This window comes from Vespa crabro, chromosome 16 (assembly GCF_910589235.1).
Source record: "Vespa crabro chromosome 16, iyVesCrab1.2, whole genome shotgun sequence".
Lineage (NCBI taxonomy): Eukaryota > Metazoa > Arthropoda > Insecta > Hymenoptera > Vespidae > Vespa > Vespa crabro.
In genome coordinates, this window is record NC_060970.1 from 2,005,396 (window position 1) to 2,022,980 (window position 17,585).

General features: G+C 33.1%; 1 protein-coding gene across 1 annotated transcript; it reads right to left on the minus strand.

The window, feature by feature from the left end:
• Positions 1-3,627: 3,627 nt before the first annotated feature.
• Positions 3,628-4,467, minus strand: LOC124429789 (piggyBac transposable element-derived protein 5-like). Its single transcript, XM_046975445.1, has 2 exons — positions 4,024-4,467; positions 3,628-3,945 (listed from the first exon to the last, which is right to left on the minus strand). Exons 1-2 carry the CDS (start codon positions 4,465-4,467, stop codon positions 3,628-3,630), a joined length of 762 nt encoding a protein of 253 aa, XP_046831401.1.
• Positions 4,468-17,585: the final 13,118 nt, after the last annotated feature.

The following is a 17,585-nucleotide window of genomic DNA, read 5'->3' on the forward strand; positions in this document are numbered from 1 at the left end:
TGCGCGAGGCATCCCAATTTCCGAGCATTATTGCCTTATCCTAGGGGAGATAAGACCCGCGTGTCGGTTTCACTAGCCTCGTTCGTAGAAATAATTTCGAGAAGAAGATAAGAAATCTTCAGTTTTTTGTTATATCTACTGGGATTGTTTGATAGAATTCGAAACAACTCGTCCGCGCTCTTAGACCCTAGGGTTGATAAGACGCACGTGTCAGCCGTTTCGAGTTCTTGAAGTTCGACCTTTAGTATAATTAAATTAACGTCCTCCTCGTTCGTATTGAAGATTCTCATGAATACCTCTCCGTTATTGCTAGTTACTAAAACCTCACCGGCAAAAATTCTTTCTCCAAGATCTAATGAGGGTACATATCCCGTTTAATTTTCTTTGCTTGAAGTGCGTATTTTGACTACATTGCTTGTTCGCGCCGAAATGGTTATCTTCCTCGGGTTGACGAAGGGCATAGTCATTCCATGCCATTCTACGTGTTCCTCAGTAAAGTTAATTTTTGCAGCATCCTTAAAAAAGTCCGATCCGATTATGCCGCCATGTGAAATGGGAAAGGAGTCAGGTACGATGTGGAATTCTACGGGATAACCATAAATGTCGAAATTGCAAGAATCGTATGTGATTGATTTTATCTGACTCATTGCACATTAAATAATCATCGGTCATACCGATTTGTAATGTTAGGTTCTGATCCCTATCAACTAAAAATTCTATTTCCTTCTTTAGGTCCTTCGAAGTTATGACGATGAAAGGAGTTCTCGGATCGCAATTTAATTTGACTGTGCGGATGTAGACGGTTCGTTCGCTTTTACTGCCATTATTGGACACGCTTATGCGTTCGTTCCCGAAGTTGCATCTTCTGACGGAGAGTAATTCGCGTTTCCCGCATGGCGTTCCTGCCATTTCTTCTTACGACACTCATCGATCGTATGTCCAAAGTTCTTGCAATTTCGGCATTCCTTCGAGTAGTTTGGGTTTGGCGTGGTAGGAGGACAGAATGATCCTACGATAGGAGGGACGTGTAGTAGTCATGGAGGGGGGAAATATGTTCTAAGAGTCGGAACTTGGGCCCGTTTTTGTTGATCGAGCGTATTTTTATAACACTTCTCGCGAGTGTGCCCTATCTTCTTACAGTATGTACAGACCTCGGGCGAAGCGTTGGTCTGTATTCTGCGCGTATTAGCCCCTTTTGTGTTTGATTTTCATGATTCGTGGTAATAGAAATCGGCCGGTCGTTCACGGTTATCCTTTAACTGCCATGTTTTCGCGGCCTTCATCCCATTCGTGCTGCACTGCGGACTGTAATTCTATAGCTTTGTCGTAAGCGTCTGTAAGGTTCCTACATTGATGAGCCGATAAATATGGACAGTACTCCATTGGTAGCAGAAACTATGGAGGGCGAGTTTGTCAATCTCGCGCCTTTTTGCATCGGAAGCTTCTTCCCAATATCCTTCATCCATGAGTGCCTCATGGAAATTTTTTACTCTACCAATGTATTCTATTATTGATTGATTTTCTCATTAGTATCTCATTAGTATATTTCGGAGCTCTAATTTGTAGTATTCTTGTGAATGACGCCTTTCTAAAGTCCACCTGAGTTTGTTACATAACGAACTCCATTGTCTTAACATTTAGCCGACCGCAAGCGCCACAGAGAACTGTTTGGTTTCCACCGCGCTTGGGAAAGCCAAACTGCGGTGTCCATCGCACATTTTTCGGAAGTAGCAGAAACTAAAATTCACTATTTGAACTCAAAAAAGTCCAAAAACTAGTCATGTGAGCAATTGTATTTCATGGCAACAATTTCGTTTAACGATTTCACATATTATTTATACAAAACAAAATTAAAAGTTTATAACAATTATTTTTTTTTTCGTTTTTCAAAAAGTATAGGCAACAAAATCATGAAATTAAGGACATTAAAGATGACTAAGGATAAATAAGAGGACTCAAACATAGAATAGAAAAACAGTTATATATTCTAATATTGTTTTTTTGTGTGATATCGTTCAAAACATTGTAGTTTATGTAATGGCACATTACAAAATTCGCAAATATATCGGGTAAGACCCGATTTTTTATTTGCAGAGCATACTCTGCATCTCCGGTGAGGATATTTTTTCTTTCTATTTGTTATAATTGGTACTAATCTGTGTTTTTTTAAATCTTGCGATAAACGTCTTGGTTGGTCATGTCTCGGTGCTCGTCTTGTTGGTTGAACTACGTTCGATGGTCTTGCCTGTTCGGTGTCAATATTTTGAATTCCTTCCACCTTTGTTTCCCCCAATGCAATTGCCACTTCGAGTAAAAATTTTTTATAGCTCGTCCTATTATGACTTGTTTTTTGTGAACCAAAAAGGAGTTAAAAAGAGCAGCGTTAAAAAAATAAAGTACTGCCTTTTTTGTCCACTTGGTGCTTTTCCGGAGAATATTATAATATGACATGTACTGATCTGCACGATCAACTCCTTTCATATATTTATTGTATTCTACAACAGATTTGGGTTTTATTGTCATTTCTGACCGATGTAGAACGTTGACCATTTTTGCCGAATGCATTGTCGAAATGGTACCATTGTCCAATGGTATCTATTGACATTATTTCAAATGGTTTTGTGGTTTTGTTGCTGGTCCTAATTGTGACATCAGTCCATATTTTCCTTGCCCTCTGGATTTGTTCTTAATACATATTTCACAATTCTGGCAAATTTTTTTTTATATTTGCAGTTATACCTTTAGCTGTATAATAAGGAGATAACCTGTTTATCATTTGTTTGATCCTTATATGACACCATTCAGAGTGTATTTCTTTAAATAATTTTGAACTTAATTCTTCAGATAAAATTATTTTTTCTTTATTTCTAATTTTTTTATAGAACACTCCGTCTTTTTCTATTAATTTTGTTTTAGTTATCTGCAGTGTTCCATTTACTTTTTGACCTGTTTTTATCTCCTTTATTTTTATTAGATTAACTATTTTTAGCATTTCTTCTGTATTTTCGGATGGTTCCAGTACTGGATTTCTGCTTAGACTATCTGCTTCAGCGTTATCTTTTCCCGGAATATATAAAGAATATATATATTTAATTTGAAAATCATATTGTGATAAATAGTACGTTAACTTTCCAAGTTCTTCATCTATTCTAGCTTTTATGTTCTGATGGTTTATGATCTGTAAATATCGTGAACTTTCTTCCGATCAGTCATACTTTACCGCTTCCTTGATTGCCAGGCATTCTAAGTAAAATGCTTTTTTTCTTTTTTGCGAATCATTCCATTTTTTTGAAAAGTACGCTACTGGCTTTTCTTTACCATCACTTTGTATCTGTTTAAATATTGCACCAATGCCTTCTAGTGATGCATCCGTGTAAATTCTTATAGGTAAATTCTTATCGAATATTTGCGACACCGGTTTGAGAACATAATAATTTTTTTTAATTTGTGAAAGATTTTTCACACTCTTCAGACCATGTAAACTTCTCATTTTTTCTTGATAGTTTATATAATGGGTCTAGCAGTATTGAGCTTTTCGGTGTATATTCATGAAAGAAGTTTATTTTTCCGAGAAACTGTCTAATATTCTTTTGGGTTTTTGGAGTGGGACAATTTTGTTTTGATGATTCAGTTCTTCGTAGCCTGCCAGACGCGTAAAAGGACTTGCCTCTTTCTTGCAAATTTCGTTTCATGTTGCTTCAATGTAACGTTTCTTAAATTCTTTGGAAGTCCTCTATTTGCTCTAATTGTTCCGCAAACTCTTGTTTTCTTTTGAAGGAGCAATTCGGCTGTATGTACGCTATTGTAATAATTGTCCACATATACATGGTGATGGAATCCCACATAAGGATCTAAAATCGTTAGGATCGTATTTTCTAGCGTCGCTTCTGAGTCTGAATATACTTTGAAATTGCAAATATATCCAGATGCCGTTTCGTAGAGCATCTGCACCAGAATCCCATATTTTACGATTTTTACGAGATTATACGTGCGGAAAAATAATCAACCCCGCCAAAGTATTACGCATTCATCCAATGATAATTGCTGCTTTGGTGTATACACAGTCTCGAACTTCTGTTGTATATAATTGAGAACTTCCCTAATTTTGAATAGTCTGTCTGATTTATCATGCAATAGATCATTATTACAAAAATGCCACATTCTCCAGATCTGCATAAATCTATTCAGGCCCATTGTTTTGGGGAAGATTGGGGTTTCTATATATGATAGAGTGGACCAGTAATCATATATATCATCTTTGTGTACTTGTCCCATCAAGAGAATTGACCCCAAAAACTTTTTTATTTCTGTCACTGTGACGTCAACCCATTTTACTGCTTTATATTCTCTATACTTGTTTGTAACCTGAGAGCGATGTATGTTTGCTTCTATTACCAATAATTCGAAGAGATCATCGCCAAGAAACAACTGTACCGCTTCCCATTTGTTTTCATGATTTTGAGGCATCGTGTTAATGCTTCAAGTCCGACCATATGACGGACCAGACTCTAGTTGAACTATTGCATCATTCTCTATCCAATCATCGACATCACTGACAATAATATATCTAGTAACATATCATCGGAGGAATCATCTTTCGATTCGCTCAAAAGTATCCAACGATTATTTTGCCGTATGGGAATGATGGTGCTATCATTGTCGTCACTTTCACAATCACTTATCAGTGCAACGCTCTGTCTGAACAGTCTGATAGTGCATTCATAAACAACTCATCATTTATATCTTCACTTATGTTTCTGGACATTTTTAAGGGTATTATTCTAAACCTTGTACTTCACTTCACACCGCTTGTTGGGAATCACAGTGAAGAGCATGGCTTGTACATTACTATCCACAAGTTGAGCGGAGTCAAATATATTATACTTACAGATAAGAGTGGGGTGTGGACAGCATTTTCAGTTTCTAATGGATATGATGTTTTGGTAGTGCCGACTTATGGTGTCAGTTGGGGATGTGTTCGTTAGTAATGTCAATGTGGCGGTGCTAGCCGGACCTTTTTTAGACCAGGCAGTAAGTTGCGAAAATGACTGCGAGGGTTGACTATTTTCAAGGTGTCAGACACTGGGAGCATGTGATGGTCGTAAAGTAATTAACGAGTCAGATTTTATAACTAGTAAAAGTTGAGCGCTAACGGTTTTTAGTGTCCCGAAATCCCCAACCTAAAGAACTGTAATAATAGGCAATAAGGAGGCTACGAAATTAGTTGATTTTATTATATGTTGTGCTCCACAGTAGCAGTCTGTCAGCAATTGCGAAAAACTCCAAGTCGAGGTAGTTAACAATGACAGAAAACGAGAAACGCGTTATTAAAGTCAAAATGGGAAATCTCCCTGATAGGTCGGCTGAGTGTTAAGATCGTGCGCGAAATCGTGCAACTTACGTATTGCAGCTTTCGAAAAGAGATCTTCCGAATATTCTGGTATCGTTTGTTGCGCTCTCTTACATGCCTTTATAAATGAAGTTAGCGGCATATTTTTTCCGTCAAATCGCGGTATCATACCCAGTACCTCGTTAACCGAATGATTATCAGATGTAGAATGACTCACATTCCTTATAGCGAGGATTTTTTTCATCATAAATGTGATAGGATCGATCTCTGGTATGGCAGCGTACGCGTACTCGGTGCCACACCTAAGTATCTCTTGACGTTCGCGTATAGCTTGTTCTCGTGCGCTTAACTGAGACTCTCTGTGCAGTAGTTGCTTGTGCTCTGTTGGTCGGCTGGTTCTATTACGCGTTCTGTCGGCTGTTGCGTCAAGTTTGTCAGAGTGAGTCGTCTTATCGGTTGACATATCGTATTAATGTATCCCACCGCTGTCACCAAATTTATGTTACATCCCACCATGTATTTACGGCCTCACAGAAAATACATAAGTTATTGAACTTACTTGAGGTGCTCCTTGTGGGATTTGTGTCCTTTTTGACCGTTACCTGCTACGTGCAGTACTTGGCACGGAACGGACACCAATACGAGCTGTTTTCCATTCAAACGATTCCTTCGTAATGTCGATCGGTATTAAGCAATATAGAATTGTTTGGGTGAGCTTAGCTCGAGGGTCGGACGGCGATAGTCGATTCGGGTAGTAAATCTTCTTCTCAAGCATGATGAGATATGAGGCAGTAAGGTACGGTCTCGTATTGGTCAGTAGTTTCCGATGGAACAATTCCCAAGTCTTTGTGATAACGAAACAAATCGTTACTTTTACCTTTGCAGCACACGTCCTGTCGCGATAATTATTTGGAAATACCCTGCTCCTACTACTCGTTCCCACTATTCATCTCCAGCATTATTGACGTACCATCCATCTCCCACAGGCTACACGTACGGTTAAGGACCTACATACATTTCCGCAACGCTGTATCTCTATAACAGCAAGCCTCGCCGCGGCTGTAGAAGTACATATAGTGTTGTATGTACAAAGGATTTGCAGTTTTCTCATAACGTTATAGCGAAACCGTGTTATAGAATGCCGTGTTGTAGGAGGGTTCCCGCAATTTACGAATCGTGTTATAGCGAAAACGTGTTATAAGATACCGTGTTATAGGAGGGTTACCTATATATATATATATATAATATCTTATTTTTTATAGTAACTCGTTTTAGTTAGGGTGAAGTGATAAACGAAAATATGTTTCTCTGTGAACAAAGAAATGAATCTTTATTTATTAATTACTACTTAATTGCTAATTAATCTTACCTGTGAACAAAGAAACGACAATTCACGTTTATTGTTCACTCTGTTAAATTTTATTTAATAATTATTATGCAGGTTAAATTTTATATTACACTCTCGTGCTACTTCTCTCGTCTACGTTCTATTTCCTACTGCCCGTTTCTCTCCCAAATCTTAACGGCTCGATTTGTAGGTAACAAAAGAATTTGTAGATAACAAAAGACAAAGGAAGGGCGGGCCATGAGACGCACAGCAAATCTACTTGAAGAAAGTATACTTTCTTTACATCTCCCCCCCCCCCCCCCCGCGGATAAAATGTCTACAATTTTTAGTCCTCTTCTCTATCTTCTGATATCGGAAGTAGTTTTGTTATATGAAAGAATCCGGTTTCTTGTTGTTGTTTCCCTGTTTTTATTTCGTATATAGATTCTGAAATTTTTTTTATTATTTGGAAAGGGCCAATTCTCAGTTCGTCTAACTTCTTTCTATTACTTATCAGCTTGATGAAATCCGTTGCACTCTGGGTTTTTGATGTTATCATGTACGCGTATCTTGTAAAGTGATCCACCAGTAGGTGGAGATATCTTTTTGTTGATCTTTGTCCTCCGAAGCCTCCAATGGTATCTATTGACATGATTTCGAACGGTTTCGTTGCCGGTCCTAGTTGTGACATACGTCCATATTTTCCTTCCTCCCTAGATTTGTTCTTAATGCATAATTCGCAGTTTTGGCAAACTTTTTTTTATATTTGCCGTCATTCCTTTAGCAATAATTCCTTTAGTAATAAGGAGATATCCTGTTTGTCATTTGTTTGATCCCTATATGACATCATTCAGAATGTATTTTTTTAATTAATTTTAAGCTTAGTTCTGTAGATAAGATTATTTTTTCTTTGTTTCTAATTTTTTTTATAGAATATTCCGTCTTTTTCTATTAATTTTGTTTTAGTTATCTGCAGTGTTCCTTTTTGACCTGTTTTTATCTCCTTTATTTCTATTAGATTAATTATTTTTAATATTTCTTCCGTATTTTCGGATGGTTCCAGTACTGGATTTCTGCTTAGACTATCTGCTTCAGCGTTATCTTTTCCCGGAATATATTTTATTTGAAAGTCATATTGAGATAAATAATATGAGATAAATAATATGTCATATTATAAATAATATGAGATAAATAATATGTTGAGATAAATAATATATAAATAATATGTAGGAGGATTATATATGTTATATATAATCCTCCAAGTTCTTCATCTGGTCTAGCTTTTATGTTCTAATGGTTTATGGTCTGTGAATATCGTGATTTTTCTTCCGATCAAACAATGTTGCCAATACTTTACCGCTTCCTTGATTGCCAGGCATTCTAAGTAAATTGCTTTTTTTTCTCTTTTGTGAATCATTTAATTTTTTTGAAAAGAATGCTACTGGCTTTTCTTTATCGTCACTTTGTATTTGCTTAAATATCGCACCATTGCCTTTTAGTGATGCATCTGTGTGAATCCTTATTGGTAAATTCTTGTCAAATATTTGCAGCATTGGTTGAGAGCATAATAACTTTTTTATATCTGTGAAGGATTTTTCACACTCTTCAGACCATATGAACTTTTCGTTTTTCCTTAACAGTTTATGTAATAGTTCTAGTAGTATTGAGCTTTTCGGTATGTATTCGTGGTAAAAATTTATTTTTCCAAGAAATTGTCTAATGTTCTTTTGAGTTTTTGGAGTAGGAAAATTTCGTATTGAAATTAAATTATCCTTTACTGGTCTTACTGTATTGTGCTCTATTATGTGTCCAAGATATTTCACTGATTCTGTTGCAAATGTACATTTTTTAAATTTTAGTCTGAAACCTTCGTTTACTATTGCCTTCATTACTCTTTCTATGTGTTCTATGTGTTCTTCAGATGATACTGAAAAAATTAATATGTCGTCTATGTAATTCTCTGAAAAATCTTTCAGTTTGTGCTTTCTTAGAATATTCGATAATATTCTTTGGAAAATGGCTGGTGATGTTTTTAGTCCGAACGGTAGACATGTCCATTGGAAGTGTCCCTCTTGTGTAACGAATCCAGTTTTTTGTCTATCTTCAATACGTAATGGAATTGACCAGAAAGCGGAATTTATATCTAATGTGGTGAAGTATTTACAGTTTCTTGCTTTTAATATTAAATCTTCTATTAATGGAAATGGTTGAGCTTGTGGTGTAACTATCTTGTTTAATTCACGAAAATCTATACACAATCGTGATCGTTTGTTCTCATCTTTCTTGAATGCCAGAGTTACTGGTGCTGCAAACGGACTATAAGATTCTTCGATCAATTTATTTTCTAATAGTTTTGCTACTTGATTTTCTATCTTTTTTTTATCTTCTATAGTGCACCTATATGGTCTCTTACTGCAGTATTTATCAACCAGTAAGTCTATTCGCGCTTCGTAGTCCGAAACGGTGTCTACATCATATTTGTTTTTTGCAAATATAAAATTATATTTTTCTATTAATTTTTTTATCTTTGTTTTTTTTGTATTATCCAAGTGATTCAGATCTGATCTAAATTCGTCCTCATTCACATGTTCGTTAAAGTTTATTTTAACTTCTTTTATTTCTTTCTTTGTATCCAATGTACTTATATTTTCTTTTGTCTGTGTTTCTCTCTTTAGAGATATTTGTAGATTTTCATCTTGGGTTAGTTTGAATTTCTTTATCATATCCAACCCAATAATAAAATCTTCAAAGTCATTTCTTTCTACGATAAATACGTCAACGTATTCTTCTTTATCGAAAATTTTTATTTTAATGGTTACTAAACCTTTTGTTTGTGTCACACCATTGACCGTTTTTAAAAATATTTTATTTTTATCTTTTATCTCTTTTTCTTTTTTTTTATTTTAACTAGTCTCGAATTTATTAGAGAGACTTGGGAACCTGGGTCATATGTTCCGTTTACTTCTAACATCTCTTCTAATATCATCTTTACCTTGATCAATGGTGTGGTTATTCGTTTTTTTGTTCCTTGCATAGGTCTACTTCTATCATCGAGTTGCTTTTGTTTATTCTGGTTTCTTTTCTAAACCAACAGGCGTCCTCTGAGTGATATCTAATACCTTTGTTTAGTTTTTCACAGTTCTTACATGGTCTTTTTTCTTCAAATTTCTTGTTGTTATCTTGTCTTTCCTCTTTCTTCTTTTTAAAATTGTTCTTACTTACCAGATTTTCACATTTCTTTATCTCCTGTAATAGTTCTGTCGAATTTTGACACTTTTCTCTGTCTACCGTATTTCTTATAAATTCTGGTAGTCCTGCTGCTATAAGCATTATCAGGGTCTTCGTACCTATATTGTTGTCCATATCGAGTAGTAGTTTTTCCTTCTTCATAGCGTACTCCATCAGTGAACCTTCCTTATATCTGTAGGATGTAGCGTATATACCTGTATTCCATCCCTTGTCTGCAAATGATTTCAAGAATTTTTGTTTTTATTCGTTCCAACTAGCCTCCATTGTTAATGCTGTTAATATTGCTGAGTGCCAATCCACACATGCTCTGTCAAGGAATAATCTTAGGGTTTCGATTTTTGTGTTATCTCTATTAATTTTGAATCTTTGACACTCTCTCTCAAATGTCTCCAACCATTGTTCTGCATTTGAATGTTTGCACACAAATTTTTCGATCATAAATTGTTCCGATATATTCTTTAAATCTATTTGGTGTTCTTTTTCCTGTGCGGGTTCTACTATGTCTTTCCCTACTGCTTCGTCTAGGTATCGATCATTGAACATTACGTTTCCGTTTTCGTCGAAATACGTACTTTCCATTTCCTGTGTGCATTTAATCCATATTTTTTTCTCCTGACCTCTTTGATTGAGGCTTTTTTTCATTCTCTTATAACTTTCTGTTTTTATTAGTTCGCTGTGATTACTTACGAATTTCTCGTTTTCCGGCAATATGTATTTTTCTTTATCCTCAGTTGTGATAGAGGTTATAGCAATCACGTTTGTTTTTCTGTCCCTCGGTTATGCCACACATTTAAATGCGAATTGTAGTTTTCTTACCATTACAAACCAAAAATTGTCGTTTTATAATAAGTTTTATTATTTTGGATGAGGTGATAAACGAAAATATGTTTCTCTGTGAACAAATAAATAAATCTTTATTTGTTAATTAACAATTATTTGCTATTTAAAGTCTTACCTGTGAACAAAGAAACGACAATTTACGTTTATTATTCACACTACTTAAATTTTATTTAATATATTATCATATTAAAATTTTTCTGTAATTTCTCGTACATAAGGCAAGACATGCTATTTCCTAATGCCCATTTTTCTTCAAAATCTTAACGGCTGGACTTGTAAATAACAAAAGTCAATCGAAGTGCGGGACATGAGAAGCGCGGCAAATCTAACTCAAGAAAGTATACTTACTTTACATATATATATTAAACAATATATATATATGTATATATATATATATATTTATATATATATATATATATATATTTATATATATATATATATATATATTTATATATATATATATATATATATATATATTTATATATATATATCGAATAAACGAATGGCGTCGTATGTAACGTTAGCGTAGTGAAAGTGTACGTTGTCGTTTATGGGGATGAGGCTGCCTGCGAAAGCTCTGCCGTAAGGATGAGGCGTTTCCTTGACCTACCAACAATGGTAGCGTTAACAAGTTGGTGCGTTACATGTGACGCATCTTATGGCTTCCAACCAGTGCGTCACATGTATCACGTATCGTGGGTTCCGTCCGGTGCGCTACAGATTATGTATTGTAAAAATATTTTGTATAATAGAAAGACTGATAAATATGTAAGGTTTCCCGATCGCTTCTTATATCTAATGAGTAATTTACAATAATATTATTAGCGACTTATTTCTAGAAGACTAAAATTTTTATAGGTGGATAACAGATATTTAAATCTAAGAATGAGAGAGATGTGGGATGTAACAGTCCATATTAGACTCATCCAAATCAATAGTCTAATGAATATTTTCATTTCTTCGGAAGTAGTGGATTTTGATCTCTTCATTCGAGCGTGTTCAGTGCTTGGATATTGAAGCAATTTTTGGTCTACATATCTATTCGTTTTCTTAATCAGAAGACTTATCACTTTTTCATTCAAAAATAATGAAAGAGCTTCACTCGGTTTAATATAGCCGAAAGTAATTCTATCAACAGCACACTTTTCTCGTTGAATGTAAATGATTTTTGTTTTCATATAAACTCGTTCCACTGGATATTGTCCAATGAATTAACAGTATTGGTCAGCTCCTCTTCTTCTATTGCCAGTTCTTTTAACATTTCTTCAACCTTCACTTTCATACGTATCTTTGTTATCTGAGCTTGAATTTGAAATTTTATTTCTTGTAAAACTATTTACTACTTCATCACTACTCCGCTCAGTTTCAATAATATTTTTACACTGTCTAACAAACATTTTGAGTATTAAAACAATCACATATGGGTTTCCTAGAAAAAATGTTTCTCGTCCGAAAGTTTTTAGTTAAGTGTCGTAAGATCTCTTGTAGTCGTCTTCCCAATTTTCCATCATTTATATGATCTCTTTCTGATGTATATTCTGCTACTTTTCATTGGCCTATTCGATGTTTTTGTTTAAATTGCGCAACCCACAAATTGGAAGTTTTAGAATGGATTTGTTATAAATAAAGTAAAAGTACTGCAAGTTGTTTGTAAATTTTTGTTAGCTATTACGAGATTCCTTCAAGTGATTATACGGTTATCAATCGATCATTAATCAATGACCTACCACGGAAATATCTATTTTTAATATGTCATTCCCTTATTGATAAATCTTCCATATGTTTTAAACGGAAGTACCATGTCTTTGAGTTCTAACTTGGATATGTTTTAACTATATTAACAACTTTTATTTTATAATAGTGTCCTCCAACTTCTTTAAATATATTTAATACTGGTAATTATATATAGTAAGTTCTACAAAACTTTCGAAACTTAATTTTCATTCAGTTTTTTATGAGTATATTGAGAAATTTCTTCTTCTAGTAAACTAAGCTTTTTCAGTAATTATCACGAAAGATTTTGGCGCGATCAGATCATTTGAATTAAAGAAATGCTCGTATAACACAATAGCATATTTCAATTGTATTTCAAAAATTTCATATTACATATATTCTTGATCACTTTTTTTCTCTCAATAAAAAATCCTGACATATATAAAAAATACAGAATAAAAAATTGTTTCTTTTTTCTGATGTATGTGAAGGTTGCTAGAAATTTTCAATTAATGAATAACCAATAGTTATATAACCTTAAATTATAATTTAAAAATACTGTTTCAATAGATCGTCTAATAAAAAGAAAACTGTATTATACGAGACAAGAATAAGTTTATATTACGAATGATATACCTCACTTGTACACAAAATTTCAGAAAATTTTGAATTTTGGGATGGTTACCCCTCCTTGTAAGTTGCGCGTGTATTCATCGCCATTACTTGCTTGGCTTTGCTATTACGAGGGAGTGTGTGTCAATTTATAAAATTCTATGGTTTTAAAATCAACATGTGAGAAAATACTCATTATATCGTTCTAATTTCTTTGGTATTATCTCCTTTATTCATGTACTAGTCTTATTGTGTATAGACTTCTTGTATGATGTATATTTTCTTTTGGTCACACATTCATTCATTCACTCCCTTCGTTCTGCTTTTAACATCCATTCTTTTATTCACTCGCCCCTTTTAATTAGATTTTGATATTCATTCGTTTCTCAATTTCGTTCATGTTTTAGTGAAAATACTGGGCAGTTGTTCAGTAAATGTATTCTATGTAATCTTCTCGATATATAGTCTTTCATTGTTGTCGAAAGGAAATCTTCGGCAAAGCTGAGAAATAGAAAAGTTAAGAAGTAGAGAAATAAAAAAAAAATAGACAAATAGCGAAATTGTGAATTGCTTTCTCACGCACCCTATTCGTCATATTTAGCCCCCTCGTGTTATTTTCTGTTTCTGAACTTGAAGAAATAGCTCGGTGGTAAAAGATTTGCTATGAAGAGGTAGAGTCTACGGTTAGTGGCTATTTTGAAGGTCAATGATTCTCACTATAAACAGAGTATCGAAGCTATTGAAGATCGCTACTAGCTGATATCGAGCTAAAAGGAGACTATATAAAGAAATAAAAATATTTCTTCCCAAATTTTTTGTGTTTTCTTACGTCAGGTACTTCTGGGATTGCCCTTGTAATATATGATTCGGTGAAATATAGCATGATATTATAAGAAATTGTTGTTTTCTCAACCATTTTTTAATGTTGATGGTCTTTCTTTTATTTTTCTTTTACTTCATGCATCAGATAGTATTTTATTCTTTTTTGAACTTAAATTACTGTCCCTCCTTTTGCTCTGTTTGATTTATTTGGTGTTGTTTATATGTCGAATAGATTTATCTTAAACTATCTAAGCGATGTTTCATGTATTTTCTGTAGTCATATAGCCATAGACATATGTCAATCATATGTTGATAGAGAAATTGCTGTAGTTCGATATTTTTTTTTTATACCCCATTACAATTCCAAGTTATTAATTCTAGCATTCCCTTTACATTAGTTTTCAATGCGAATTTTGATTTACTGTGAGTTTTATGATTATAAAACAATAAAACAATAAAAACGAATAGTGTAATCTCTTTACGGTGGCATTATACATTTTGGTATCCTTTGATGAGTATAATGTTTTTCATTTTTTCTCTTAGCATCTTTATTGTTTTTCTGTATGTTTTGACGTTTTCAACTTGAATTTTTTAATTATTATTTGAGGATCATAGTGTCTATGTATTCGATTTCAAGTTGCTTTTAAGCATATTCATTTATAGAATGCTTCAATACGAAGTAGTGTTTTTAAAAATATTTTCTTCACAGATGATATTAATATATTAATAATTGGAAAATAATTGCACTCCCTCAGCTATCCTATGCATTACATATGTAACATGTATCATGTATGCACAAAATAATTTCAATTTCTTCCCTGCTTCTTCCCCATACTATGTATGGTGCTGCATTCGTTGTCAGTAATTCACTATCGTTTGATAACAGAATTCTTAAGACTGAATTTATAAAGTGAAATATAGTTACATAATTTATTTCTTCTATTATTTTAGAACACAATAAATGTAATTTTGTCGTTTCATCCTCACAAAGCTATGCTACTATTAAATTTGCAATGTCGTTTCGTTTACAGAAATCCATATGTAATGTTCTCCTATATCTTCCCTAATGGTCTCACTACTTGAATTATAGCAATCATTTAAGTAATTTTTGCATAATGTATATGTTTCAAGACTATCGCTTTTGGGCTGTTATTAAATTTTTGTCTCTTTCTCCTGAACGAATCACGATCATCTAGAAAGTTTTGTATATTAATGTTCGGTTATTCTAATAAGAAAATTTAGTTTTTTTTACAAAGACCCCATATATTTTAATGTCCTGTTAATTGTTTATTGAAATTTTTTCTATTAACAAACGAAAACCATATCCTATAAAATCTATAAATAATCTACAAATATTATATAAAAAATTTTATAAAATCTTAAATAATAGGCAATAAAATAATTATGATATTAAATTACATAAGGAACAAAAAGTTTCCAATAGTATATTAAACATAATATGTTATAAATGAGCCGTTTATTTTGAAAGTGGCCTAACTCCATTTATCAATTTTTTCCGGTTGCCATGGTTACATGTACAACCATGTTATTTATTAGTAAAGCATTTCAGGTTGCTTATATTCCGAGCAAATATGATAATTGACACATAAGTTTTCAGAGTTAATTCAATAATTGAACCGTGTAGTTTGAAAGTGGCCTAACTCCATTTATACTTAAATTAAGATATTTGCTATTGATAATGTCTGAAGACAGTGATGAAGGTAATTTTAATTAATTAATATTTAACAAGTTAACCTCAGTTTTTGGACAATTGCGTTAGTTGAATAACCAGTACGTTTAATTAATATAAAACTTAAAATTTAATATTAAATTTTAGAAATTATTTCACCCATGGGGTGAGATAATCTTCCATGGGGAAGAACAGAACAAGACCATTTAGTTCAGATAGTGAAGAAGAAATAGTAACTAGTGATTTAAAAAAAAATCGAAAAAGAAACAGAATTATAGAACAATATTCGTCTTCAGGGGATGAAGATACGAATAACAATGGAGAAAAGATTGATGAATCATACATCCAAAAAGTGCGAAAGATTAAACGGAATTCAGGAAAAAGATATTGTACTCAAACCAGAAATATTGTACCTGTAAAAATTTTCCAAAACAAAGATTGCCGTTGTCGGAATGCTTGCACAAAAAATTACGATGAAGAAGAAAGAAAGAATATTTTTGAGAAGTTTTGAAGTTTGGGAGATTTTAATAAACAAAATGTATTGCTTTACGAAACTGTCGAGCGCAAAATTGTGAAACGAAGACGTCCAACAAACGGAAAAGGTTCGCCAAGAAATTGGAGTTTTATGTATTTGTAAAATTCTAAAAACGGAAAAGTCCGTAAAAAATTCTTTTTGGATACTTTTAAAGTAAGTGAAGGACGCTTAAAACGAGTATTAAACTCTGCAAATGTAGGCAATGATTTACGTGGGATGATGGTTGGATCATCAAGAAAATTATCTGAGGAAGGGAAAAAGCACGTTCAAAACCATATTTAAAACTTTTCCTAAATTTGAATCCCATTATACCAGATCTCATAATCCTAATAGAAGATGTCTACATCCTGATCTAACTCTTAAGAAAATGTTTAATTTATATGAGCTTCATTGCGAGGAAAATAAAATAAAAGCCGTTAATGAGTGGACTTACAGAAAAATATTTAAAAAAGATTTTGATTTACATTTCCACCAACCGCGCAAAGATACATGTCAAAAATGCGACTTATTAAACATCAAAATTAAAGCATCGAATGATGATGAAGAAAAGAATAAACTTACAGAAGAATACGATGTCTATTTAAGACTAACAGAATCAGCTAGGAATTCACTAAAACAAGATCAGGAGCAAGTATCACGTAATTCAGATTATTATTTCGCTTTCTCGTTCGACTTGCAAAAAGCATTACCGTATCCCAAGTTGACCATCTCAGTAGCATATTACAAACGCAATGTGTATGTTCTAAATTTGGGTATTCACAATTTTCATAATGATAATGTTTACATGTACGTTTGGGATGAAACTATTGCATCCAGAGGTGCTCAAGAAATTGTTTCATGCATCCTAAAACATGTTAAAAATTTAAAAAGTGAAAGACACATTATAGTTTACAGTGACGTGTGCGCCGGGCAAATTAGAAACATTAAAGTAGCTTTAATGTGGTTAAAAATTGTCCAAACTTTGGAAAATAATGTGGAAATCATAGATCACAAGTCTTTAATATCAAAACATTCGTTTTTACCAAATGATAGACATTTTGGCGTGGTAGAAATGTCATTAAAAAAAAAATAATTTACTGTTCGTTCCTCAAGATTATTACAAGATTATTAAAAAGTGTCGGAAAGGTAATAACTTTATTGTAAATGAAATGAGACAAGAAGATTTTATATGAACAAAATTATTAGAAGACACAATTTTTAAAAGAGTAAAGAATTCTGATGGAGAATCAATAAACTGATTAAAAATATGTTGGATGCATTATGTCAGAAATAAACCGTATAAAATTTTCTATAAGACATCAATGAATGAAAATGAAAATTTTAAAGTCCTGAATTTATTACCACGTCGATGTAGACCAAGAAAGTTCGAAAATATTGTATTGACACCACTGTATAAAAATATCAGACAAATTACAACAGCAAAATTCAAGGAAATAATTGACCTATT

Excerpts from the sequence above, each read along its gene's own strand:
- LOC124429789 (XM_046975445.1), bottom strand. The coding sequence starts at position 4,467 with ATGCCTCAAAATCATGAAAACAAATGGGAAGCGGTACAGTTGTTTCTT. Across the intron at positions 3,946-4,023 it reads AATTATCATTGGATGAATGC|ATGCTCTACGAAACGGCATC; the intron begins GTAATACTTTGG and ends ATTCTGGTGCAG.